This window comes from Procambarus clarkii, chromosome 7, assembly GCF_040958095.1.
Source record: "Procambarus clarkii isolate CNS0578487 chromosome 7, FALCON_Pclarkii_2.0, whole genome shotgun sequence".
Lineage (NCBI taxonomy): Eukaryota > Metazoa > Arthropoda > Malacostraca > Decapoda > Cambaridae > Procambarus > Procambarus clarkii.
The window spans coordinates 12,647,128-12,674,493 of NC_091156.1; the positions used below are offsets into that span (position 1 = coordinate 12,647,128).

At 43.7% G+C, this 27,366-nt stretch overlaps 1 protein-coding gene across 7 annotated transcripts in view; it reads right to left on the bottom strand.

Annotated features, from left to right (window-relative positions):
* The window catches only part of LOC138356725 (tol-Pal system protein TolA-like), a 217,043-nt gene that overhangs the window by 54,021 nt on the left and 135,656 nt on the right, over window positions 1-27,366 (bottom strand). For 2 of the 7 annotated variants that reach the window (XM_069312977.1, XM_069312979.1), the window contains exon 4: window positions 2,006-3,123. The exons of 2 other annotated variants lie outside the window; for them this stretch is intronic. In XM_069312977.1, the coding sequence (XP_069169078.1) occupies window positions 2,518-3,120 (603 nt within the window). In that variant the 5' untranslated portion in view covers window positions 3,121-3,123 and the 3' untranslated portion in view covers window positions 2,006-2,517. Of the gene's footprint in view, window positions 1-2,005; window positions 3,124-25,090; window positions 25,301-27,366 lie in introns of those variants that run through there. 3 more of the 7 variants (XM_069312974.1, XM_069312973.1, XR_011224585.1) reach the window with 2 other exon arrangements.

A 27,366-nucleotide genomic window follows, 5' to 3' on the forward strand; every position in this document is an offset into this window, starting at 1 on the left:
GTTTTATAATGTATAATCTTCATAATACAATGAACATGATACTTACAAAAATTGTTCTTAAAAACATCTAACAATTAACGCACGAACGAACGCTTCACCAACGATTGTGATTGTACTCATTTTACAAGAAAATTCTATCAGTTTTAGAATTAGAAATTCTATTTCTATACCCGGGTACATAACCCTTCATAAAATAAAGACATTAATAAAACAAACGGATCTCTGACAAATAATAATAATGGTGAATACAGACGATGAGTCACAATAACGTGGCAGAAGAGAGAAGAGTAACGGGAGACATGATCACAACCTACAAAATCCTCAGGGGAATCGACCGGGTAAACAAGGATAAACTATTCAACACTGGTGGGACGCGAACAAGGGGACACAGGTGGAAACTGAGTACCCGCATGAGCCACAGAGACGTTAGAAGGAACTTTTTCAGTGTCAGAGTAGTTAACGGATGGAATGCATTAGGCAGTGATGTGGTGGAGGCTGACTCCATACACAGTTTCAAATGTAGATATGATAGAGTCCAGTAGGCTCAGGAATCTGTACACCTGTTGATTGACAGTTGAGAGGCGGGACCAAAGAGCCAGACCCCCCTCCATCAGAGCGATTACACCCCTCCATCAGAGCGATTTCCTTAAGGATTTCCTTAAGGAAATAATTGGGCCAGTCACTACTACGACTGGCCCAATTATTTCTCGATTAATTCAATTTAAAACAAAACAATATAAACAATTTATTCCTATTGTTTATAGGTTATTCTCAGTGTCCTTAGTTAATATATTAAGTCAGACCCTTCTTGGTTGCTAAACTAGTTTCATATTGCAAGACAATTTTCCCTACTTGAGATTGGCTCTAGTCTGGACTGGATCCTCTATTTCCTACATTGGTTACCCAACTTCAAGTCGCTTTCCCAATCTTGCTTCCCTGCCTCATTACTGTACGCCTAGATTGGCTGTTCTGTTGCCAGACATGTCAAGAGTGCTAGTATGAGCTGTCCACGGCACATGTGTTGACTAAGCGGAGTTTCCCAGTGTGTTTGATGAGAGGAATACCGGGTGGTGAGGTTAAGGGTGTGTAAGGGGGGGGGACAAATGGGGTGTAGGGGTTCAAGGGGGAGGGGTTAGTGCAATCTGCTATTGATCTAGCAAGCGTGATGAGTCAATTTCATCCCCCCCCACCTTCCCCCCTGTATTCCATTCTGTGTTGACTAGCTTTAGTCAACCATTGACACAAAAACACGACCCTTTGTTACATTTCAATCTTATTATGAAATGTGTTTAAATGCATTTTAGCACAATAAAATTACAATTATATTTGTAAAATTTGTATACATGTCGTAGACAATATTGAAGCCGTATAATGGGATCGACTCCCTCCTTTCCTGGGCTCCTTAGGCAAAGCACTACCGACTGGTAAGAGGGATAGATCCCATTGCATAGCTACAATAGTGCCATTATTTTACCAGTTACAATTAGAGGTTCACGGCGTCACCTGGGCGATGACCAGGTGACCGATGGACGCGACATCAGCTGGTAAAGAGGTGATTGTACCTGTGTCATTGAAGACAGGTGGAGTTTACACCTGTGTCATTAAGGACAGGTTGAGTTTACACCTGTGTCATTAAGGACACGTGGAGTTTACACCTGTGTCATTAAGGACAGGTGGAGTTAATCAGCTTAAATCAGAGAGGAAACGTTTGTAAGGCCTCCAAGTTTCAGCCCCGCTCCTGTGCCAGGTAAGTCCACTACCATAGCCCGTGCTACTTGGAACTTTTAGTCCCCAGTGGCTTAAAACAACAACAACGTCTGTAAGGGGAGAGTAAGTACCAGCAAGGGTCCAACAAGCCATGGTTGAGGATCCTGCATACTCTAGAGAGGAAGGTTCTTATAATGTATAATAAGGAAATAAACACACAATAACTAGTAGTAGTAACCTTTAATATAAAAACTCAGTTATTCACATTATCATAAATCGTAAATCTAGAAATGCAATCACAAAGGTTTCTTATATTTGATAAAAACTGCCGCAAACGTACACTGCCATTTGGTTACATTGCATAAACGACAGGTTTTTATGCAGTTATATGACGTAAATAAAAGGGATTCTAACCCTTTGGAAATTGTAACAGAATTACTATATATCGGTGAGACGGAACAGCTCAATATAAAAAGATCTTGGCATCCTGATTTAATAGGTAATTTAAGCAAAGATATCACTGTTTATATGGTGGAAATACAGCATGATGTGATACTAGGATTTACAGCAAGAAATGTTTTGTAATGTGACAGTGAATGTTATTGAGGATAATAAGGATATTAGAAAATGATCTAGGAAAAGTTAGGATGAATATCAGGTATAGGCCAGTAATAAAATTAATCAAGAATAAGGGGAGAGGAGGATGGCAAAACATACATATTCAGCTAAGGAAGGGCCTATTCAAAGCTTCAGCTTCAGTCGTTATCCGAGGCTGTTTAACTTGCTTTTTTGCATTGAGCTGATCCAGCCTCATCTTTGCTTCACCTGTTCCTTTGCTTCGACTTCTGCTGGAAACTGCAGATCCAGTTTCACATGTTTATTTGTTTCGCACTCTACTTTGAGCTGGACTAGCTGCACCAGTTTCTTCACTTCGAACTCTGCTTTGAGCTGTAAGAGTCTCACCAGTTTCTTTCCTTCGAACTCTGCTAATTGAGCCAGATTCACCGGGTTCTTTACGCTGGATTCTGCTCTGAGCACGTGAAGCTTCATCCGCTTCTGTGCTTCATACTCTGCTTTCAGCTGGTTCAGCCTCGCCTGCTTCTGTGTTTCGACCTGAGCTTTAAGCTGGGCCAGCTTCGCCCGTTTCTCAGCTTTTGCCAGCAATAGCTCCTCCTCTGCTTGCAGCAAGGTCAGCTGAGTAAGCTTCGCTTGTTCCTCTGCTCTAAGGCAGTTCAGCTTGATTTGTTTCTCTGCTCTGATCTTGGCATTTAACTGGGCCAAAGTGGCCTGTTTCACTGCTGTTAAGTGAGGTATTTCCACCTGTTCTTCTGAATTCAGGTTGGTCAGCTTTATCTGTTCATCTTTCCTGCTCAGTAACTTGAGCCAGGACAATATGCTGCAGATGATCCCCATGATCTGTAACATAATTTATGAGTATAATTAAAATATAGAACATGAAAATAAAGGTAATTGCTGAAGTCCAAACGAGGCAGCTCCTATTTATAACCAGATAACATCACGGGAAGAAAATAACGATGTGTTTTACGATTATCAATTGAAGCAATTTTTCTGCTTCAAAAATTGCTTTACTGTTTATTTTCTGTAATAGACGTAGAGATAATTGGACGATAGTTTGACGCTTGTGATCTATCTCGGGGCATTCTTAAAAAAAAATAGCACAGCATTTGCAACTTTCAACGATACCTGTACGCTGCTCGAATCCAATGATAAATAAAATATGCAAAGTCTCACTAAACTCAGCTTTACACTCGTTAGGAACCCAGGCATATACTTCCACAGACACTACAATGCCTTAATTTTTATATTTGTTTAATAACTACCTTTCTGGCAGGAATTAAATTCGAGAATCGACTACACTATTGACCTGATTCGTCGACCGAAACATCGTCGCTTCGCCATCTTCCGAGTTGTGGTTTCGTAAACAAAAATCACCGATTTTAAATGTTTTTATCTGCACAAAAACACCCGATATTATTGCACCGAAACGTGGATGAATGTAGAAAACTATTGGCTGAATATCAAATCAAGGTATTACAATTATTTCACACGGATATACGAGGAGGGGAAGAATCCCCACATGTCAGGGAAAATTTAAAACGTAGCGTCAGTGACGAGCTCACAAAACTACGCCACATACAGAATATATTTAGTTGGAATTAAATAAAAATATAGGGCCACTGCAGCCTCCGTTGTCCTCATGCGAGAGATTATGTCTGGCATTACACACAGAAATCACAATAGCGTGATGTATCAAATCCACATGGGCCGTGACGAGGATTCGAACCTGCGTCCGAGAGCATCCCAGACACTGCCTTAATCTACTAAAATAATTGCAATCAATTTCTTTCTTTCTACTTAATCAAGAGTAGAATTTCTGGTTGCAATTCTTTAACCATGTCGTAGCTCAGTTGATTAAGGCAGTGTCTGGGACGCAGGTTCGAATCCCTGTCACGGCCCTTGTGGATTTGTTCATTATGTCTGGCAAAACACATTGAACACCTGTTAGACAACATTCTCAATCCACCTCCAACACATGTAAATCACTTGTTGACCAGACCACACACTAGAAAATGAAGGGACGACGACGTTTCGGTCCGTTTTTGACCATTCTCAAGTTGATTGTGAGAATGGTCCAGGACGGACCGAGACGTCGTCGTCCCTTCAATTTCTAGTGTGTGGTTTGGTCAACATATTTCATCCACGTTATTGTGACTCCTCGTCTGCAGGTAAATCACTTCATTAGGAGTCCAATCTTCCAAGTAAACGCCCCATATCACACTTCTTTCCTTACCGTAGACCAAGATTCAGCTGTAATCACCAAAATGCTGCGGGAACACACCAGCATCACAACACACACTTCTTCCCGACGGTGAACACAATAGATCTGAGTGTGGCACTTGAACGCGTCCCTTTTAGACCTGGTGTAGTACAGTGTGGTGAGGTGGAGGGAGGTAGGAGGTAGGAGGGAGGTAGGAGTAGTGTAGTGTAGTCTCACTACACTACACTTCACCACACAAGCACTTAGTCACTTTAACGATTACACAGAACCATGACAACAGAGTCAAAATAAAGACGTAAATAAGATAAAATAGCTAAATAAATCTAAATATAAAAAAATATTAAAATAAAATAAAAAATAAAAGCGTAATTAAGAACAAAGTTAACTGCAGAAGGCCTATTGGCCCATACGAGGCAGCTCCTATTTATAACCAACCAATCCCACTCATATACATGTCCAACCCGCGCTTGAAACAATCTAGGGACCCCACCTCCACCACGTTACGCGGTAATTGGTTCCACAAATCAACACCCCTGTTACTGAACCAGTATTTACCCAAGTCTTTCCTAAATCTAAACTTATCCAATTTATACCCATTGTTTCGTGTTCTGTCTTGTGTTGATAATTTTAATACCCTATTAATATCCCCTTTGTTATGTCCATTCATCCACTTGTAAACCTCTTATCATGTCACCCCTAACTCTTCGCCTTTCCAGTGAGTAACCTCTATTTATATGATATCTAATAAAATACAGCAACCTACCATATTTACTCAATATTATTTGTGTGAAATTTTGTCCTCCAAGTGGCAATTGAGCAATTCTAGAAGGCACCAGCTGCATATCTACTTTGTGGACCCTCCTTAAGAACATAACGCCGGGTGCCCTCGACGTCCATTCGTTTCCCACTCCCTTTCTTGGAAGAATGCCACATATGATCGGGATTCCATATAAATGCCACATATGATTCGAGATAATATATATAAATGATTTAGAATCAGGTTTGAGTAGCAACATTTGCAAATTTGCCGATGATACGAAAATCGGTAGGGAAATTAATTCGGAGGAGGACTCACTATCACTTCAAGTTGATCTAGATAGGGTTTTGAAATGGTCAAAGGATTGGCAAAGGATTCTTATGTTCTTATGTTCTTATGTTCATAAGAACAAAGGTAACTGCAGAAGGCCTATTGGCCCATACGAGGCAGCTCCTATCTATAACCACCCAATCCCACTCATATACATGTCCAAGCCACGCTTACCCTTACTACTACTTTTATTCTTTGTGCATCAGACAGCTGCTTGCATCTCTTCATCACTGCATTATTCATCAGTCCCACTAACTAGGTGGTATTTAGATTAACAAAGCTTAAGTGGGGGAAAGTTACTCGAATCTATAATAGCAAATAAAATTCGTCTTCATCTTGAAAAACATAAATTAATAATTGAGTCGCAACATGGTTTTATAAATGGCCGTTCATGTTTAACAAATTTGTTATCTTTTTATTCTAGCATTGTTGAGGCAGTTGATAGTGGTAAGGATTGCGATGTTGTATACCTTGACTTTAGCAAAGCTTTTGATACAGTGCCACATGAAAGACTGATTAAAAAAATAGAGTCTCATGGTATTGGGGGTGCTATATTAAGCTGGATTAGGGCATGGCTATACCAAAGGAAACAGAGAGTTAGTATAAATGGAATCAAGTCAGAGTGGGAAAATGTTGTAAGTGGAGTGCCTCAAGGCTCTGTCCTGGGACCTCTGTTGTTTATAATATATATAAATGATTTAGATTCAGGTTTGAGTAGCAACATTTGCAAATTTGCCGATGATACGAAAATCGGTAGGGAAATTAATTCGGAGGAGGACTCACTATCACTTCAAGTTGATCTAGATAGGGTTTTGAAATGGTCAAAGGATTGGCAGATGCAGTTTAATGCTGATAAATGTAAAGTTCTGAGGTTAGGTAATGATGATAGAGTTACAAGATACGAGCTAGATGGTGTTGTGATTGCGAAGTCGGATTGCGAAAGGGATCTGGGAGTTATGATTAGTAAGAATTTAAAACAAAAGGATCAATGCATAAATGTTCGTAATAAGGCAAATCGGACACTTGGATTTATTAATCGCAGCGTTAGTAACAAGACACCTGGTGTGGTTCTCAAGCTATATCTTGCTCTAGTTAGGCCCCATTTAGATTATGCAGTTCAGTTTTGGTCGCCATATTATAGAATGGATATAAATTCACTTGAACGTGTCCAGCGTAGGATGACTAAGTTAATTCCCCAAATTAGAAATCTTTCATATGAAGAAAGATTAACAAAGCTTAAGTTGCATTCACTGGAAAGGCGAAGAGTTAGGGGTGACATGATAGAGGTTTACAAGTGGATGAATGGACATAACCGGGGGGATATTAATAGGGTATTAAAAGTATCAACACAGGACAGAACACGAAACAATGGATATAAATTGGATAAGTTTAGATTTAGGAAAGACTTGGGTAAATACTGGTTCAGTAACAGGGTTGTTGATTTGTGGAACCAATTGCCGCGTAACATTGTGGAGGTGGGGTCCCTCGATTGTTTCAAGCACGGGTTGGACAAGTATATGAGTGGGATTGGGTGGTTATAGAATAGGAGCTGCCTCGTATGGGCCAATAGGCCTTCTGCAGTTACCTTTGTTCTTATGTTCTTATGTTATGTTCTTAAGTTGCATTCACTGGAAAGGCGAAGAGTTAGGGGTGACATGATAGAGGTTTGCAAGTGGGTGAATGGACATAACAAAGGGGATATTAATAGGGTATTAAAAGTATCAACACAAGACAGAACACGAAACAATGGGTATAAATTGGATAAGTTTAGATTTAGGAAAGACTTGGGTAAATACTGGTTCAGTAACAGGGGTGTTGATTTGTGGAACCAATTACCGCGTAACGTGGTGGAGGTGGGGTCCCTCGATTGTTTCAAGCATGGGTTGGACATGTATATGAGTGGGATTGGGGGGTTATAAATAGGAGCTGCCTCGTATGGGCCAATAGGCCTTCTGCAGTTGCCTTTGTTCTTATGTTCTTATGTTCTTATATTATCATCAATACCAATTGCAATTATTTTTTTTAAATTCATATAAAATCCATTTCTTAACATACTGGGATAAAATCTTCACGACTCTGATGTCAAAATAAAGCTATATTTGTTGACCATTTTAAACTATATTTCATATTTTGACGAATATTTTTGTGCACCTTTAAACTACTCATTACATTATTGTGGATATTTTCAACAACCGGACAATAATTCACTACGCCCAGCGTAGCATGACAAAGGTAATCCCACACACGGGAAATATTCCTTGTGGAGACTGAAAAAGCTTAATTTACATACTCAAGAAAAGTCTGAGTTAGGAGGCGACAGGTGGTGGGAGGGAAGGTGGGAGGGTGCAAGGGACGGGAAAGAACAGTCGATTAAGACAGTGTCTGGGATGCTCCTGGACGCAGGTTCGAATCCTCGTCACGGCCCTTGTGAATTTGTTCATGGGAAAGAAGTTATATACACAATTATACACATCATATACACGGTTATACACATCATATACACAGTTTTATTACTAATACACATCACAATACCGAGATGAATCATAGAGAAAATATAGAAATTATGATGAAAAAAAAGGGAAAGGTACAGCCAGGTGCGGACAGAGTGAAAATAAATGGTATTCCCCTCGTCTGGTGCGCAGGATAGTGATGAATGAATCTGTGATGGTTGGCAGGTCGCACAGACTTCTCGCAAGACGGATGTTAAGTTAGAAGAACGACTGCAGGAAGATGTATGGACGTTGGTGTAAGACTCAACAAGGGATGCAACTGATAAGGGATACCTGTGGGGAACCGATTCGTGAGATATATATTTAATTTATATAGAATTTATATTTACGTTAATTTATATATTTCAATAGCAATTTGTATGATGACCAGACCACACACTAGAAGGTGAAGGGACGGCGACGTTTCGGTCCGTCCTGGACCATTCTCAAGTCGATTGTGAGATTGGTCCAGGACGGACCGAAACGTCGTCGTCCCTTCACCTTCTAGTGTGTGGTCTGGTCAACTTACTTTAGCCACGTTATTGTGACTCATCGCCAGCAATTTGTATGATGTTTAGCGAACTGTATTACTGCAATATTCTCACAAATTGACTCCTTGCACATTAGGTGGGGGGGGGTTATATTAAATTTATATATATGCAGCCAATCAAACTACAGTATTAAACTAGATATATTAGTAAGGATAATTTCGGTCTTATCTTATTGCCTTAGTCCACCAGGAATGAACAAGGATGATGACACCAGATAATAAGAACATAAGAACAAAGTTCTTATGTTCTGTTCTTCTCTGTTGCAACTGTTTGTTCATAAGAACAAAGATAACTGCAACAATAATCCTCGTGGATGAGGTTAGCATCCACCATGTACTGGTGTACCAAGATTAATTCTTGCTTCCTCTTCTACACCGTAATCCTGTGGTCCAGGGTTCGATCCCAGGCGCCGGCGAATAACAATGGGCAGAGTTTCTTTCACCCTATGCCCCTATTACCTAGCAGTAAATAGGTACCTGGGTGTTAGTCAGCTGTCACGGGCTGCTTCCTGGGGGGTGGAGGCCTGGTCGAGGACCGGGCCTCGGGGACACTAAAAGCCCCGAAATCATCTCAAGATAACCTCCACCTGTTAAAAGGATACTTGCTGTAAAGCCGGAATCCTATATATACGACAGCTATGTCAGAGGAAACATTTACATATTATATAAGATAAGGACCAAGGAATAATTTTTGAGTTATATACAAGAGTTGTTACATTCTTGTACAGCCACTAGTACGCGTAGCGTTTCGGGCAAGTCCTTAATCCTATGGTCCCTGGAATACGATCCCCTGCCGCGAAGAATCGTTGTTACAACCAAGTACACATTTCACTGTTGCGTTAAACAGAGGCTACAGTTAAGGATTTGCGCCCAGTAAATCTCCCCGGCCAGGATACGAACCCATGACATAGCGCTCGCGGAACGCCAGGCGAGTGTCTTACCACTACACCACGGAGACTGTAGGCTTTGGATGTAACCAAAGTCGTCACAGATTGAGAAAGGATGTACAGGGTTACCTGGGTTTAGTCGCTTATTAGTGTCCTAACCTAGATAAGATTTTGAAAAGACACTTCCCTTGTTTAGATGTTGACTGCGTGTTGATGCTGGAAGAAGCACTAATTTGATGTCCATAACACTTCGTCCAAGGCAGAATTATAGGAGCTGAACTCGCTCCTGCGATTCTGATCTTAACAATGGCCGACCTCTCTCCCACTGACGCCTGACTCCTTGTCCAAATGTCAATAAGTGGTAAAAGTCTCACATGTAGATGTTTTTATGATGTTAAAAGTCCAAAGACCCCTGTATTAAGAATAATTCCCAATAGAATAGCTGGTGAATTTATAGCACTATGTGGCAATGATATCCCGTTTTCTATTGACGGAAAATTCCACTACAGGCTACATTTTCTATGGGTTAACTTGTGTATACAACAGCAGCAATATTATCTGTTTATTGTATTTAATATTAGTAAATGGTGTCGGGGTTTTCCGACAATACGCTCCACCCTCCGCTGGCAGGGATAGACCCCCTGCCGTTGACAGGGATAGCCCCACCCCCCTGCCGTTGACAGGGATAGAATGATGACAGGGATAGACCCCCTCCCTCCCGTTGACAGGCATGAAATACATTATACATTACTTTAATTCTCCCTATACTAGAACAAATACATCTATACATGAAAAAATGACACGAAAAGATAAAAAAGAGCACATCAAAAGAAGAAAGAATACATCAACAATACCCAATACGTCAAAACAAGAACCATTACGTCAAAACAAGAACCATTACGTCAAAACAAGAACCATTACGTCAAAACAAGAACCAACACGTCAAAACAAGAACCAACGCGTCAAAACAAGAACCAACGCGTCAAAACAAGAACCAACGCGTCAAAACAAGAACCAACGCGTCAAAACAAGAACCAACGCGTCAAAACAAGAACCAACGCGTCAAAACAAGAACCAACGCGTCAAAACAAGAACCAACACGTCAAAACAAGAACCAACAAACACAGAGATCGCACTAACGTGATGATCATGAACAAATCAGATTAAGGCAGCGTCTGGGATGCTCCCGGACGCAGGTTCGAATCCTCGTCACGGCCCTTGTGGATTTGTTCAAGAACCAATACGTCAAAACAAGAGAGAACACGTTTAAAATGTCGTTCACATTGAACAAATGTGAAAACGTTTCCTTTGTGAATATATGTCTACTTAACCTATACCTATAATAGGTTAAGTAATAATTGTAATTACGAAGCAATAAGATGCTTATTTTAACATACTAAGAAGGTTAGGTAAGGTCGGTGTTTTCTATGAAGCTTTTCAAGGTAAACTAAAATATTCACAATAAATTAGTATGTCACATATGCACGTATTTAATAAGTCAATATTGACTATACGAAAGTGCGAGAACGGGTTGGGACACAACAGTGAATATACTACCGGGTGAAGCTGGACATTAAGTACTGGTCATAATGGCGGTACTGGACAACAGTTTGTGTTGTATCGTCAATGAATTTTTGATGTGATATTTAATCGTCTCATTTACGATTCTTGGAAAGAGGATTGTGCAATTGTTTGCGTGTTGATATGTGTGTGTGTGTGTGTGTGTGTGTGTGTGTGTGTGTGTGTGTGTGTGTGTGTGTGTGTGTGTGAGTAACCGCATATTTGTGAAAATGTGTGTAAAACATGTGTTTATATATTCGATCATACACAAACGTATTTGTGTAACCGCGTGTGTGTAAATAAAAAATAGTTGACAAATGGAATGTATTAGGCAGTGACGTGATGAAGGCTGACTCCATACACAGTTTCATATGTAGATATGACACACAGATATGAACCATTAGGCTCAGGATCCTGTACACTAGTTGAGAGGCGGGACCAAAGAACCAGAGCGCAACCCCCGCAAAGCACAGCTAGGCGTGCACAACCAGGAGAATACACGGGCAGCATAAAATAGTACCACAGTTCAAAAAAAAAATAAATATATATATATATATTGAGATGCTATAGAGAAAATTCTGACGGGTCGTTATGTATAATGACGAGTCATTATACACACAGCCGACACCCTTCAACTCTTTCCAATTCAAATTGAGTTTACAATAATATTTTTTTTTTTTGAGAAGATGTATCGCGTTTATTTTTACCTGTACTCGTTATGCTTGTATATATATATATATATATATATATATATATATATATATATATATATATATATATATATATATATATATATATATATATAGAGAGAGAGAGAGAGAGAGAGGAAGAAGTGCAGAATGGTTTATGTATAAGACTGGCTAGGCTAGCCGTCAGACGTGTCCAAGACTGGCTAGGCTAGCTGTCAGAAGTGTTCAAGACTGGCTAGGCTAGCCGTCAGACGTGTCCAAGACTGGCTAGGCTCGCTGTCAACCGTGTCCAAGACTGGCTAGGCTAGCTGTTAGACGTGTCCAAGACTGGCTAGGCTCGCTGTCAAGCGTGTCCAAGACTGGCTAGGCCATATATATATATATATATATATATATATATATATATATATATATATATATATATATATATATATATATATATATATATATATATATATTGGATTTACGCGGGCTCCGGCCACCTCCACCAATTACGGAATATTGTTTTATTGTTTTTATTTAGATTGGATTTTGTGAACATGGAAAATGATATAGTTTACGAATTTGTTTGCATGTATTCTTCCTTATAATTTGATATATTCTACCTGACAGTTTTACCCATATATTGAATTTGTTACTTTATCCTAATGATCTATGTCTATATTTAGCCTAATTTACCTGTGATCTCATTCTTCTTCTTAATTTTTTTACCATATATATATATATATATATATATATATATATATATATATATATATATATATATATATATATATACACACAATGGTTTATATATACAATTATTTACGGATAAATATACACACTCATAATCGATGTTTTTAATTACCAAAAAATGCTATTGTGGATTTGCACAAAATCATTCTCACTGTCCTGTGTGGTGGTGAATATGAGCAGCATCCTCACTATCCTGTGTGGTGGTGAATATGAGCAGCATCCTCACTGTCCTGTGTGGCGGTGAATATGAGCAGCATCCTCACTGTCCTGTGTGGCAGTGAATATGAGCAGCTTCCTCACTATCCTGTGTGGCGGTGAATATGAGCAGCATCCTCACTGTCCTGTGTGACGGTGAATATGAGCAGCATCCTCACTGTCCTGTGTGACGGTGAATATGAGCAGCATCCTCACTGTCCTGTGTGGCGGTGAATATGAGCAGCATCCTCACTATCCTGTGTGGCGGTGAATATGAGCAGCATCCTCACTGTCCTGTGTGGCAGTGAATATGAGCAGCACCCTCACTATCCTGTGTGGCAGTGAATATGAGCAGCATCCTCACTGTCCTGCCTGACAGTGACCAACACCATCCACACTACAATACTCCCCCGAGTGAATTAATCAGATTAGGCAAAACAGTATTAAAAAAGCGAAATAAAGCTATTACCCTCAATAACAAACCATCCAGTCTGATTCCCCTTGATGGACTCGAAACGCACTCGCATTACACTTACCCGGAGAACCTCCCCCCCCCCGGGGGCTCTTGGAGTAGTGCTTGCACGAGTAAAACAAGTTGCAGGAGAACTTGTTTAACCTGCCACTTACCGGAGAGAAAGAAAAGCAAGGCACGCGCAGCCTAAATTAAGCTGCTTCCAAGTTGAAGTCAAGTTTGTTAGTAGAAGCTAGTGCTGGTGTGGGCGGCGTCTGACTGGCCTTGTTAATGGCCTTGTGTGAGGGACTTGACGGAGGGGGGGGGGGAGGAAACTATCAGGAGAAAGTACCAAGCCATTACATAAGAACAAAGGCAACTGCAGAAGGCTTATTGGCCCATACGAGGCAGCTCCTATTTATAACCACCCAATCCCACTCATATACATGTCCAACCCGCGCTTGAAACAATCGAGGGACCCCACCTCGATTACGGTTCTTATATCCCCTGTAAACACATAACGTAACGGTCCCTGTGATTCCCTTGTTACAACTTGCTTTATTAGTTGTTACAACTTGTTAGAAGGTATTAGCACTTGTTCTAACGTTGTAGCAACGTCGTCCTTTGGTCGCGTGTTTGGCGGGATAGCACTTGGATGGGATCGGGATTTGGGATAGGACAGGGGAAAGGAATGGTGCCCAACCAGTCCTATGAAGAGAAGAGTTGAAGAAAAAACTTACTTTACATTATCTAGTAAAGCGAAGTACTAATGGTGATATTCCTGGAAACACAAACCGTAACTGTCTCTATTTTCCGCTTGTTACAACTTGTAATAAAGTTGTTACATCTTGGCTTAACGTGTTTATGACGTATTAGAACGTTGTTACAACTTGTAATAAAGTTGTTACATCTTGGCTTAACGTGTTTATGACGTATTAGAACGTTGTTACAACTTGCTATATTGGTTGTTATAACTGGTTAGGTGTTAAAACTTGTTCGAACGTTGTACCAACGTCGTAGTTTCGGTGTGTGTTTGGCGGGATGATTGAAGCGTGCAAGTGGACCAATGGGCATAACAAAGGGGTTATTAATAATGTATTAAAAATATATCAACAAATAATAGTACACGAAACAATGGATAGAAATTGGGTAAGTTTAGATTTAGGAAAGTCCTGGGTAAATACTGGTTCGGAAACTTGGTTGACGATTTATGGAACCAAATGTGTCTTCGCCTCTCCCTAACCCCCCCCCCCCCCTACACCTCCCCCCAACCTCCCCGGTCCGATATATCGATTTGCCACTACGTAACAAAGTGCACATGGATAAATCCACAAGGGCCGTGATGAGGGTTCGAACCTACGTCCAGGATGATCCCAGACGCGCCTTAATCGATTGCGTCACGACAGGGTCAAAAGAATTGCAACCGGGAGCCGGTGGCTGAGCGGACAGAACACTGTACGCGTGATCCTGTGGTCCCGGGTTCGATCCCGGACGCCGGCGAGAAACAATGGGCAGAGTTTCATTCACCCTGATGCCCCTGTTACCTAGCAGTAAAATAGGTACCTGAGTGTTAGTCAGCTGTCACGGGCTGCTTCCTGGGGATGGAGGCCTGGTCGAGGACCGGGCCGCGGGGACACTAAAAAGCCCCGAAATCATCTCAAGATAACCTGCTTTCACGCGGATCCCGCAGTCTCTCACACACACAATTGTGGCAACATTCCCCAAAAATGGGGAATTGTGTAAAACCCTGGTTTGTGTTTCGGAGAGACTGCGAGATCCGTGTGAAAGCAGTGGCAATCCCGGTTGCAATTCTTTTGACCATGTCAAACATGTCGTGACGCAATCGATTAAGGCGCGTCTGGGATTACCCTGGACGTAAGTTCGAATCACCATCACGGCCCGTGTGGATTTATTGAATTGATATGTCACGCTAGTATGATCTCTGTGTGTAAAGTGCAGCTGTTCTGCCTAATCAGAAACCCACTACCCCAAACAACTCACCTAACCTATTTCAGCCGAATAGGCCGTCCTCTAAAGACCCAAAAGTCCATTCCACCCACCCGCCAAACCCCAGCTGTTTTGTTAAACCGAATGAAAAACGGTTTACACACGTCTCAACTGATGACGTCCGAACACTTCCGGTACAAGTGCTTCACTGAGGACTTTTGTTCGAACCAGAACGCTATAAATGCTTCACCCACGTACTACAAATACAAATAATCGCCAACAGAACCTAAACACCTAACCTAACCTATCTTATGCCTATATATGCACAATATGCTAATATATCATAATATTAATTTATATTTGAGAAAATTCCTGTTTTGAATGAACAGCATGTTAAAATTTATGAATGCGTCTGTGGGGTCGACCGCTGGATGGAATGGACTTAAGTCGAGGACGGGTTGCAGAGTGTGTCAATATTAAGCTGCTTAATTTGCTACTAGTGCGTTACATTTTTAAGAGATTAGACGATTCCGTATGAAAAAAACGAGACGTATTAAGATGATGTTACGTCTCCCAGACATATAATTTAGCAAGATCTTATACAAGCTGTAGAATTTTGCAAAATATAAATATTCACATGTGTGAGAAAGCTGCATGAACGCGCAAGGCATAGATCACTAAGAACTCTTTGACCCGGCCAGGATTCGAACCCATGCCGTCCAGGATCACCCCTAAACGTACACAGTACCGTGACCACCGCACCAATGATCATTGGTGGACGGTGGTCACTAAATACACGGTGGTCACGGTACTGTGCACGTCGTTTAGGGGTGATCCTGGACGGCATGGGTTCGAATCCTGGCCGGGTCAAAGAGTTCTTAGTGAAATATTCACATATAAAGTTATATAGAAAAAAATCTCTCAAAAATAATTTTTAACTACGCGAATTATTAAACACAAATTTAAAACCCAATTTGCGGCAACAATTTGCGGCAACAATTTGCGGCAACAATTTGCGGCAACAATTTGCGGCAACAATTTAGGCTGTGAGTGAGGCACAACTATTTTTTTCCCCATTATGGCTCTAATTTTGCACATTTACTATCCATTTGTATATTAATGTTTGTTATATATATTTGCACGGCGCTTGCCACAATATTAACTCCAACACACACATTGACTTTTATATACAATCACTGCCGTGGACACTGTTCTCCATGGGACAACAGAATAAATACATCAGAGACACTAAATACAACAGACTAAATTCAACAGACTAAATACAACGAAGACTAAATACAACAGAGACTAAATACAACAGACACTAAATACAACAGATACTAAATACAACAGACACTAAATACAACAGATACTAAATACAACAGACTAAATACAACAGACACTAAATACAACAAAGACTAAATTCAACAAGGACTAAATTCAACAAAGACTAAATTCAACAGAGACTAAATTCAACAGAGAATAAATTCAACAGAGACTAAATACAACAAAGAATAAATGCAACACACAATAAATGCAACACACTAAATTCAACAGACACTAAATTCAACAGACTAAATACAACAGACACACTAAATACAACAGACACACTAAATACAACAGACACTAAATACAACAGACACACTAAATACAACAGACACTAAATACAACAGACACTAAATACAACAGACACTAAATACAACAGACTAAATACAACAGACACTAAATACAACAGACACTAAATACAACAGACACTAAATACAACAGGCACTAAATACAACAAAGACTAAATACAACAAAGACTAAATACAACAAAGACTAAATACAACAAAGACTAAATTCAACAGACTAAATACAACAGAGACTAAATACAACATAATAAATACAACAGAGACTAAATACAGCGAATACTTTCCAATAGTATACCGACTGCACAAGAGTAACAACGATAAACTAGTAAGGCTGCCTACGTTACCTGGAAGCGGCCTACGTTACCTGGAAGCGGCCTACGTTACCTGGAAGCGGCCTACGTTACCTGGAAGCGGCCTACGTTACCTGGAAGCGGGCTACGTTACCTGGAAGCGGCCTACGTTACCTGGAAGCGGCCTACGTTACCTGAAAGCGGCCTACGTTACCTGGAAGCGGCCTACGTTACCTGGAAGCGGCCTACGTTACCTGGAAGCTGCCTACGTTACCTGGAAGCGGCCTACGTTACCTGGAAGCGGCCTACGTTACCTGGAAGCTGCCTACGTTACCTGGAAGCGGCCTACGTTACCTGGAAGCGGCCTACGTTACCTGGAAGCTGCCTACGTTACCTGGAAGCGGCCTACGTTACCTGGAAGCGGCCTCCGTTACCTTCCAGTGTTTGAAGCCTCTCTACTCATACTCTATACTGAACCTCTACGGTTTAAGAGGTATGTCTGGCCCAGAATTTTGGTATACTTCGATATGATTTGGAGTATACCAAAGAGAGTATGAAAGGATATAACAAAGGGGATATACGTAGGTTATTTTTTTTTTGTTACTCTTGCGTTCGGACACTTAGTCTATCTCCTATCCTCTGCTGAGAATAGCTTATTAAGGAATACTAAATCGTTCTCCTGGTCTCCTGGGGCCAGATTCACGAAACAGTTACGCAAGTACTTACGAACCTGGGGCCAGATTCACGAAGTAGTTACGCAAGTACTTACGAATGTGTACATATTTCCTCAATCTTTGACGGCTTTGGTTACATTTATTAAACAGTTTACAAGCATGAAAACTTGCCAATCAACTGTTGTTATTGTTATAAACAGCCTCCTGGTGCTTCAGAGCTCATTAACTGTTTAATAATTGGAAACAAAGCCGCCAAAGATTGAAAAAAGATGTACAGGTTCGTAAGTGCTTGTGCAACTGCTTCGTGAATCTGGCCCCAGGGAAACCCACGCCCCCACCGCACGTCAAGGTGTTGTCCTCTCTGGTATTGTGGTAACACTACTAAAATCAACACATTTAGTAATAAAGTGACTTATTTTTTGAGATATATACAACAGTTGTTACATTCTTGTACAGCCACTAGTACGCGTAGCGTTTCGGGCAGGTCCCTGGAATACGATCCCCGCCGCGAAGAATCGTTGTTACAACCAAGTACACATTTTACTGTTGCGTTAAACAGAGGCTACAGTTAAGGATTTGCGCCCAGTAAATCCTCCCCCCCCCCCCCGGCCAGGATACGAACACATGACATAGCGCTCGCGGAACGCCAGGCGAGTGTCTTACCACTGCACCACGGAGACTGGTAAATCATAAAAACAAACACACTAATAGTATTACACACAAACACACACACACAGGGATAAAACACACGCATAAATAAACACAGAAGAATAACAATATACATTACTATGAATACTAAAGAGAGAGAGAGAGAGAGAGAGAGAGAGAGAGAGAGAGAGAGAGAGAGAGAGAGAGAGAGAGAGAGAGAGAGAGAGAGAGAGAGAGAGAGAGAGAAAGAGGATAACATTAGCTCAAGATCAAAGGTGTGATCTTAGATCAAGATCAAAGACTGAGAGTCAGGAACAAAGTCTTACAGCTCCCTTGTATCTTACAGGTTCTCCTGGCTTGTATAATTCCTTACACGGGTTAATTTGCCGCGTCGCTAATTCCTCTCTAGGGCGACATTTACTTTCATCTAAGTCTCGGGGACAAATTTAAAGCTTTACCGGGTATCAAGTCTGTTTTCTCTTGCGTTCAGCCCGGCTGCTTCTGTTGTCAAGGTTCACAGACATCAGCGTATTGGAATGTACCAAAGATAAATGCAGCTACAGAAGGATGTATAAGAACATAAGAAGAACATAAGAACAAAGGTAACTGCAGAAGGCCTATTGGCCCATACGAGGCAGCTCCTATCTATAACCACCCAATCCCACTCATATACATGTCCAATCCACGCTTGAAACAATCGAGGGACCCCACCTCCACCACGTTACGCGGTAATTGGTTCCACAAATCAACTATCCACATACACTATATGTGAATAGATAATCATGGACTGAGAGATTCTATTACTCTTAAGAGAATCTTTCTTAGTTCAGGCATAAGTGGTTTGAGATTACGAGGTCACACATATATTTAGAAGGTCGCACGTAAATGGCCAGCAGAAAAAGGCATGACTAAACAAAAAAACATCCTCGTATGAGCCTATTGGTTCATACGAGGCAGTTCCTATTTATTTATATCCTTATATTCACATGGATGTTAGATATGAATGTTATATACAAACATTCACACACGTGTGTGTGTGTGTGTGTGTACTCACCTAGTTGTACTCACCTAGTTGTGTTTGCGGGGGTTGAGCTCTGGCTCTTTGGTCCCGCCTCTCAACCGTCAATCAACAGGTGTACAGATTCCTGAGCCTATCGGGCTCTGTCATATCTACACTTGAAACTGTGTATGGAGTCAGCCTCCACCACATCACCCCCTAATGCATTCCATTTGTCAACCACTCTGACACTAAAAAAGTTCTTTCTAATATCTCTGTGGCTCACAGAGATATTAGAAACAATCTAATATCAGTGTGTGTGTGTGTGTGTGTGTGTGTGTGTGTGTACCCAGATCTTTCTTGACTCTATAAACTTATAGCTTGGGGTTATATAAGATATTACCTCCAATAAAATCCTAGGGAACAGAACCGTGACAGGTTCCGCAACCCCGAGTACGGAACCCCGACAGCCAATACCCACACCTCTCCCGTGAAGACACTGCCCACCCAAAACGCACTAGGTAACACTGTTACCTAGCAGTAAATAGGTACCTGGGAGTTAGTCAGCTGTCACGGGCTGCTTCCTGGTGGTGGAGGCCTGGTCGAGGACCGGGCCGCGGGGACACTATAAGCCCCGAAATCATCTCAAGATAACCTCAAGATAACCGTTCACAAGGAACCGCAAAACGCTTCCTGGCTGTACATTAAAGCTTCATTTGGTTAGAAAATGTCATTCATTGTGAGCCGCGGCGGGCGCTATGTTATGAGAAATCTATTTGTGAGTTGATGTTAGCAGCGTGGAGATTGATGGGGTTGTTTGAGGACGTGTCAGACCGGAGGTTCATACGTCAATCACAGCTGGACCAACCCGACTGTTGTTGCTGGCCAAGCTCAACAACAAGGCTCGCCGCCGGCTTTGTTTATTTTTTTACACGGTAACTTTGTGTGTGTTGGAGTGAATGGCCACAAGCACGCCTATGTGTAGCACGATCGAGAGCCGGTCGGCCGAGCGGACGGCACACTGGACTTGTGGTCCTGGGTTCGATCCCAGGCGCCGGCGAGAAACAAAGTTTCTTTCACCCTATGCCCCTGTTACCTAGCAGTAAAATAGGTACCTGGGTGTTAGCCAGTTGTCACGGGCTGCTTCCTGGGGGTGGAGGCCTGGTCGAGGACCGGGCCTCGGGGACACTAAAGCCCCGAAATCATCTCAAGATAACCTCAAGAAGCACTCATAGGTGTGCTACACTCGTACCCAAAATGTTGGCAATTAGCGCACGAGGTATACTCATTAAGAAGCGAAAGGTATACTCATTAAGAAGCGAAAGGTATACTCATTAAGAAGCGAAGGGTATACTCATTAACAAGGGACGAGGCAAAGCTTTAGCCCGGTGGTCAAGCTTCCTTTCTTGTTGTTTCAGATTTAGCTACTCAGAACGAAGTGTCCATGTAGCACGGGCTATGGCGAGCCCGTAAACACTCAAGCTTTCTCCCTTATATACCAACTTCCAGGGCCACCGAGTGCTGGGATTGCACCTCCAGGGACGCAGCCTTAACGATACACTTTCTTTGGCTTTTAGACGTTGTCAAGGACGATTATGATGTGTATTACTTCGTCAGTCTTCATTCCAGTCTTCCATCTAGTGAGGAAGATGTTTTCTGGAACTTGGGGGACGATGAAGACGTTTTTCTGGACCTTGGGGGACGATGAAGATGTTTTCTGGACCTTGGAGGACGATGTAGACGTTTTCTGGAACTTGGGGGACGATGAAGATGTTTTCTGGAACTTGGAGGACGATGAAGACGTTTTTTGGAACTTAGGGGACGATAAAGACTTTTTCTGGAACTTGGGGGACGATGAAGACTTTTTCTGGAACTTGGGGGACGATGAAGATGTTTTTCTGGACCTTGGGGGACGATGAAGATGTTTTTCTGGACCTTGGGGGACGATGAAGATGTTTTTCTGGAACTTGGGGGACGATGAAGATGTTTTTTTGGAACTCGGGGGACGATGAAGATGTTTTTCTGGACCTTGGGGGACGATGAAAACGTTTTCTGAAACTTGGGGGACGAAGAAGACGTTTTCTGGAACTTGGGGGACGATGAAGTCGTTTTTCTGGACCTTGGGGGACGATGAAGATGTTTTTCTGGAACTTGGGGGACGATGAAAACTTTTTCTGGAACTTGGAGGACGATGAAGTCGTTTTTCTGGACCTTGGGGGACGATGAAGATGTTTTTCTGGAACTTGGGGGACGATGAAAACTTTTTCTGGAACTTGGAGGACGATGAAGTCGTTTTTCTGGACCTTGGGGGACGATGAAAACGTTTTCTGGAACTTAGGAGGCTTCCAGGACAGTAGGTGGCGAGTGATAAACATTCCAGAGTCTGGCTGGAAGTTTATCAGCTAAACGTTAGTAAATGTTATTTTGTCCCATCACGAAATTTAAGTTCCAACACGTCTTCCGTCTAATTTAACTTGGAGTCGGGAAGTCGACTCAAGGGTGTAAACAGGAGTTAATGACCCCATGAATATTGGTCTATTCGACAGGAGCTAATGGAACATAATGAGGGTATATTAGACAGGATATAATGAGCTTCTAGTTCATTATGTTTCCTGTTCTGTTTCTGTTCTGTTCTGTTCGCCACTCTGTTTCCTTTCTGTGAGGGTTATCTTGAGATGATTTCGGGGCTTTTTAGTGTCCCCGCGGCCCGGTCCTCGACCAGGCCTTCACCCCCAGGAAGCAGCCCGTGACAGCTGACTAACACCCAGGTACCTATTTTACTGCTAGGTAACAGGGGCATAGGGTGAAAGAAAGTCTGTCCATTGTTTCTCACCGGCGCCTGGAATCGAACCCAGGACCACAGGATCACAAGTCCAGCTTGCTGTCCGCTCGGCCGACCGGCACCCGAGGGAGATACTCCCTCACCCACCTTCCTGCCCTTCCCAATACATGGGTTCGATCCCAGGCGCCGGCGAGAAACAATGGGCAGAGTTTCTTTCACCCTATGCCCCTGTTACCTAGCAGTAAAATAGTACCTGGGTGTTAGTCAGCTGTCACGGGCTGCTTCCTGGGGGGTGGAGGTCTGGTCGAGGACCGGGCCGCGGGGACACTAAAAAGCCCCGAAATCATCTCAAGATAACCTCAAGAAGATACACCAGCCTACGTTTCCAACTTGGGCTGGTATCATATATACCAGCCCAAGATACCTGGGTGTTAGTCAGCTGTCACAGGCTGCTTTCTGGGGATAGAGGCCTGGTCGAGGACCGGGCCGCGGGGACACTAAAAAGCCCCGAAATCATCTCAAGATAACCTCAAGAAGATACACCAGCCTACGTCTCCAACTTGGGCTGGTATCATATATACCAGCCCAAGATACCGGCCCTTGTGGGGGCTGGTATCTAACGCTTTCTGACAATCGAGGAATATGCAGTCAACCTCCTGTTTGATTTCCGAAAACATGCTGTAAAACTAATAAAAATATCAAACAGGATTTTCCTGAATGCATGATATTGTTTGAAGACAAAAAATATTGCTGTTTTGAGTGTTCTACGAGTTTCTTAGGATTATGCTCGTTAGGCGACTGAATAGGAAGTTCGTTAGTGATAGTGGTTTGTAGTTTAGTGGGTCTTGTATATCCTGCCTTTGTTTGGAATACTGGCCCCACATGTGTGATCTTTCAGCTGTCTGGTAGCTCTCCCTTTTTATAGCAAGGAGTTAAATGTTTTAGAAAAGGCGTATTATTTGCATTTTAGAAAGCGGGTTACGTGCATGTGTGTGCGTAAGTTGAGCTCTTGGACCCCGCCTCTTTACCCGATCTTCATCTCTCTTATTAAATGCAAGATGTGAAAATATTGAATAGAATTGGCTTCTACTATCTTCTCGTGTAGTGAATTCACTACTCTCAATATATACTCCTGGGCTAATGGAGTGTTTTCTAACACGTCTGAAACCATGTCTCCATTCCATCCATTCGCTTTATTGTTAATTAGTTTTAAACATTGCCGCCATTTCTACCCTGTCAATTCCCAGAATCTCTCACTCTCCCTCAATCTCAATCTCTCTCAATCTCAATTCTCTCTCAGTCTCTCTCTCTCTCAGAGCGTTGTTCAACACTTTCACCCTTACCTAACACCTTCATCAAAATAATTCTGGGACGAGTCTCTTTCGTGATTGTGAGAGTCTGGCTGGGCTAAGAGTGCCACACTACCTGCCACAGCCACAGGAGTGCCACACCACCCGCCACATCCTTGCCACAGCTACAGAGTGCCACACCACCCGCCACATCCCTGCAACAGCTACAGGAGTGCCACACCACCCACCACATCCCTGCCACAGCTACAGGAGTGCCACACCACCCGCTACATCCCTGCCACAGCTACAGGAGTGCCACACCACCCGCCACATCCCTGCCACAGCTACAGGAGTGCCACACCACCCACCACATCCCTGCCACAGCTACAGGAGTGCCACACCACCCGCCACATCCCTGCCACAGCTACAGGGGTGCCACACCACCCACCACATCCCTGCCACAGCTACAGGAGTGCCACACCACCCGCCACATCCCTGCCACAGCTACAGGAATGCCACACTACCCGCCACATCCCTGCCACAGCTACAGGAGTGCCACACCACCCGCCACATCCCTGCCACAGCAGTGCCACACTACCCGCCACATCCCTGCCACAGCAGTGCCACACTACCCGCCACATCCCTGCCACAGCAGTGCCACACTACCCGCCACATCCCTGCCACAGCTACAGGGGTGCCACACCACCCACCGCATCCCTGCCACAGCTACAGGGGTGCCACACCACCCACCGCATCCCTACCACAGCTACAGGAGTGCCACACCACCCATCACATCCCTGCCACAGCTACAGAGTGCCACACCACCCACCACATCCCTGCCACAGCCACAGGAGTGCCACACCACCCGCCACATCCCTAGGAGTGCCACACCACCCACCACATCCCTGCCACAGCTACAGGAGTGCCACACCACCCGCCACATCCCTGCCACAGCCACAGGAGTGCCACACCACCCACCACATCCCTGCCATAGCTACAGGGGTGCCACACCACCCACCACATCCCTGCCACAGCTACAGGGGTGCCACACCACCCACCACATCCCTGCCACAGCTACAGGAGTGCCACACCACCCGCCACATCCCTGCCACAGCCACAGGAGTGCCACACCACCCTCCACATCCCTGCCACAGCCACAGGAGTGCCACACCACCCGCCACATCCCTAGGAGTGCCACACCACCCGCCACATCCCTAGGAGTGCCACACCACCCACCACATCCCTAGGAGTGCCACACCACCCGCCACATCCCTGCCACAGCCACAGGAGTGCCACACCACCCACCACATCCCTGCCACAGCCACAGGACTGCCAACACCACCCACCACATCCCTGCCACAGCCACAGGAGTGCCACACCACCCGCCACACCAGGGGGACGCTCTACACTGTACTGGACAAATTAACTGTTTTGTCCACACCAGATTGGCCGAGCGGTGAAGCCGTGAAATAATCGCCGCACAATTCCCCGGGTCTGCCCACCAATACGCCTGGTTCCAAGTGTTCCCAAATCACAAAGTTTTTGTATAAAACGCAATCTACCTTGCAAGCACAACGCCCTGTTCATCCCGGGGGGGGGGGAAGTTGGACGAAATGTGGATAGGCCTCGATAAGCAGAGGAGCGAGTGTACACCTAGAGGAGGGCCTGTAGAGTACCTGGAGGAGGAGGGCCTGTAGAGTACCTGGAGGAGGGCCTGTAGAGTACCTGGAGGAGGACCTGTAGAGTACCTGGAGGAGGACCTGTAGAGTACCTGGAAGAGGACCTGTAGAGTACCTGGAGGAGGACCTGTAGAGTACCTGGAGGAGGAGGGCCTGTAGAGTACCTGGAGGAGGAGGGCCTGTAGAGTACCTGGAGGAGGACCTGTAGAGTACCTGGAGGAGGAAGAGGTACCTGGTAAATACAGGGTACAATACAGGAAAAGACCGTAAACTACGCTGTACGATGGTAATAATTACCCAATATTATATATATATATATATATATATATATATATATATATATATATATATATATATATATATATATATATATATACTTGTGTATTCACCTAGTTGTTCTTGCGGGGGTTGAGCTCTGCTCTTTCGCTCAAGTCCATTCCATCCAGCGGTCGACCCCACAGACGCATTCATAAATTTTAACATGCTGTTCATTCATAACGTGAATTTTCTCAAATATATATTGATATTATAATGTATTAGCATATTGTGCATATATAGGCATAGGTTAGGTTAGGTGTTTAGGTTCTGTTGGCGATTATTTGTATTTGTAGTACGTGGGTGAAGCATTTACAGCGTTGTGGTTCGAACAAAATTAGTCAGTGAAGCACTTGTACCGGAAGTGTTCGGACGTCATCAGTTGTCAGTCGTATGTAAACTGTTGTTTATTCATAAACAGCTGGGGTTTGGCGGGTGGGTGGAATCACTTTTGGATCTTTGTTTGGAGGACGGGCTGTTTATAGCGTTGTGGTTCGAACAAAATTAGTCAGTGAAGCACTTGTTCCGGAAGTGTTCGGACGTCATCAGTTTGAGTCGTGTGTAAACCGTTTTTCATTCATAAACAGCTGGGGTTTGGCGGGTGCATGGAATGGACTTTGGGCCTTTGTTTATGAGGACTGGCTGCTGCTGCTCTATTGCTCTTCCTCATCAGCTGATTTTTAGGGTCACCCGAGACAGCCAATTGTCTTTTGTAAACAAAGCCTAGATTCCAAGAACAAATATTTTGCTCAGCGTGGGAGAGTTAATTGTGGTGGTTGAGATCGTGTGGATGGTGACTGTGGATGACCCCCAGGTTGAGAGCGTGTGGATGACCCCAGATTGAGAGTGTGTGGATGACCCCCAGGTTGAGAGCGTGTGGATGGCCCCCAGGTTGAGAGCGTGTGGATGACCCCCAGGTTGAGAGCGTGTGGATGACCCCCAGACTGAGTGCGTGTGGATGGCCCCCAGACTGAGAGCGTGTGGATGGCCCCCAGACTGAGAGCGTGTGGATGACCCCCAGACTGAGAGCGTGTGGATGACCCCCAGACTGAGAGCAGACAGGAGCTAGCAACAGACCTATAGAGGGAAAGCAAGATACCCACCTCAAGAGCGGAACACAACACTAAATATAATCAGTCTATACACTGTGGTTGATGTGTTCACATTGCTGGAGATGGAGTCAAGTGGTTGATGGGAAGACTTATCCTGCTGATCTTCCACCTCCTTACCTTCTCCACCCTTCTCTTCCTCTTCCATTTCCTCCTATCCTTCTTCCTCCTCCTCCTGCTGCTCCACTTCCTAGCTCAAGTATGCTATCATGGGTGGCGGAAATAATGCCTTGACAGGTCTTGGTTTTAAGGAGGAGGAGGAGGAGGGAGAGGCGGAGAGGAGGAGGGATAGGCGAGGAGATGGAGAGGGTAGGAGGAGGAGGAGGAGGAAGGAAGAGGGAGAGATGATGGTGGGATAGGAGGAGAAGCAGGGAAGGAGAGTCCACCCCAGCACCCCCACTGTCTCTGAACCCTCCATAAATAGCCTATAAAATTCCCCAATTCCTCCCCTATCCTCTCCTACCCTACCTCATCCCTCAGATCGTCCTTGACCTCACCATAACCCGAGGCTCGTTACGGCTCGCTCCAAGATGGTCAGGAATACTCTAGCAATAACAGCATCAAGGAGAGGGGGGGGGGGAGCCGAGGGCACACTACACCCTTGTCAGTATGCCAATTAACTGTAAATTATCATGATGCCAGGAAGTGCCAAGGTATTGCCAGGAAGTGCCAAGGTAATGCCTCAAGCTTGAGGTGAATGGCTCTTTGGTGATGGTGCCAAGCGTGTGGTAGTCTGCCACAGCAGTAAGGAGTGCCACAGGGTATGGTGGAAAGCAAGGTCAATGCTCGTCTCAAGCTGTGCCATCTAGAGGCGTTTTCTAATAGGCACTGTCCCCAAATGCTATCAACGAATGC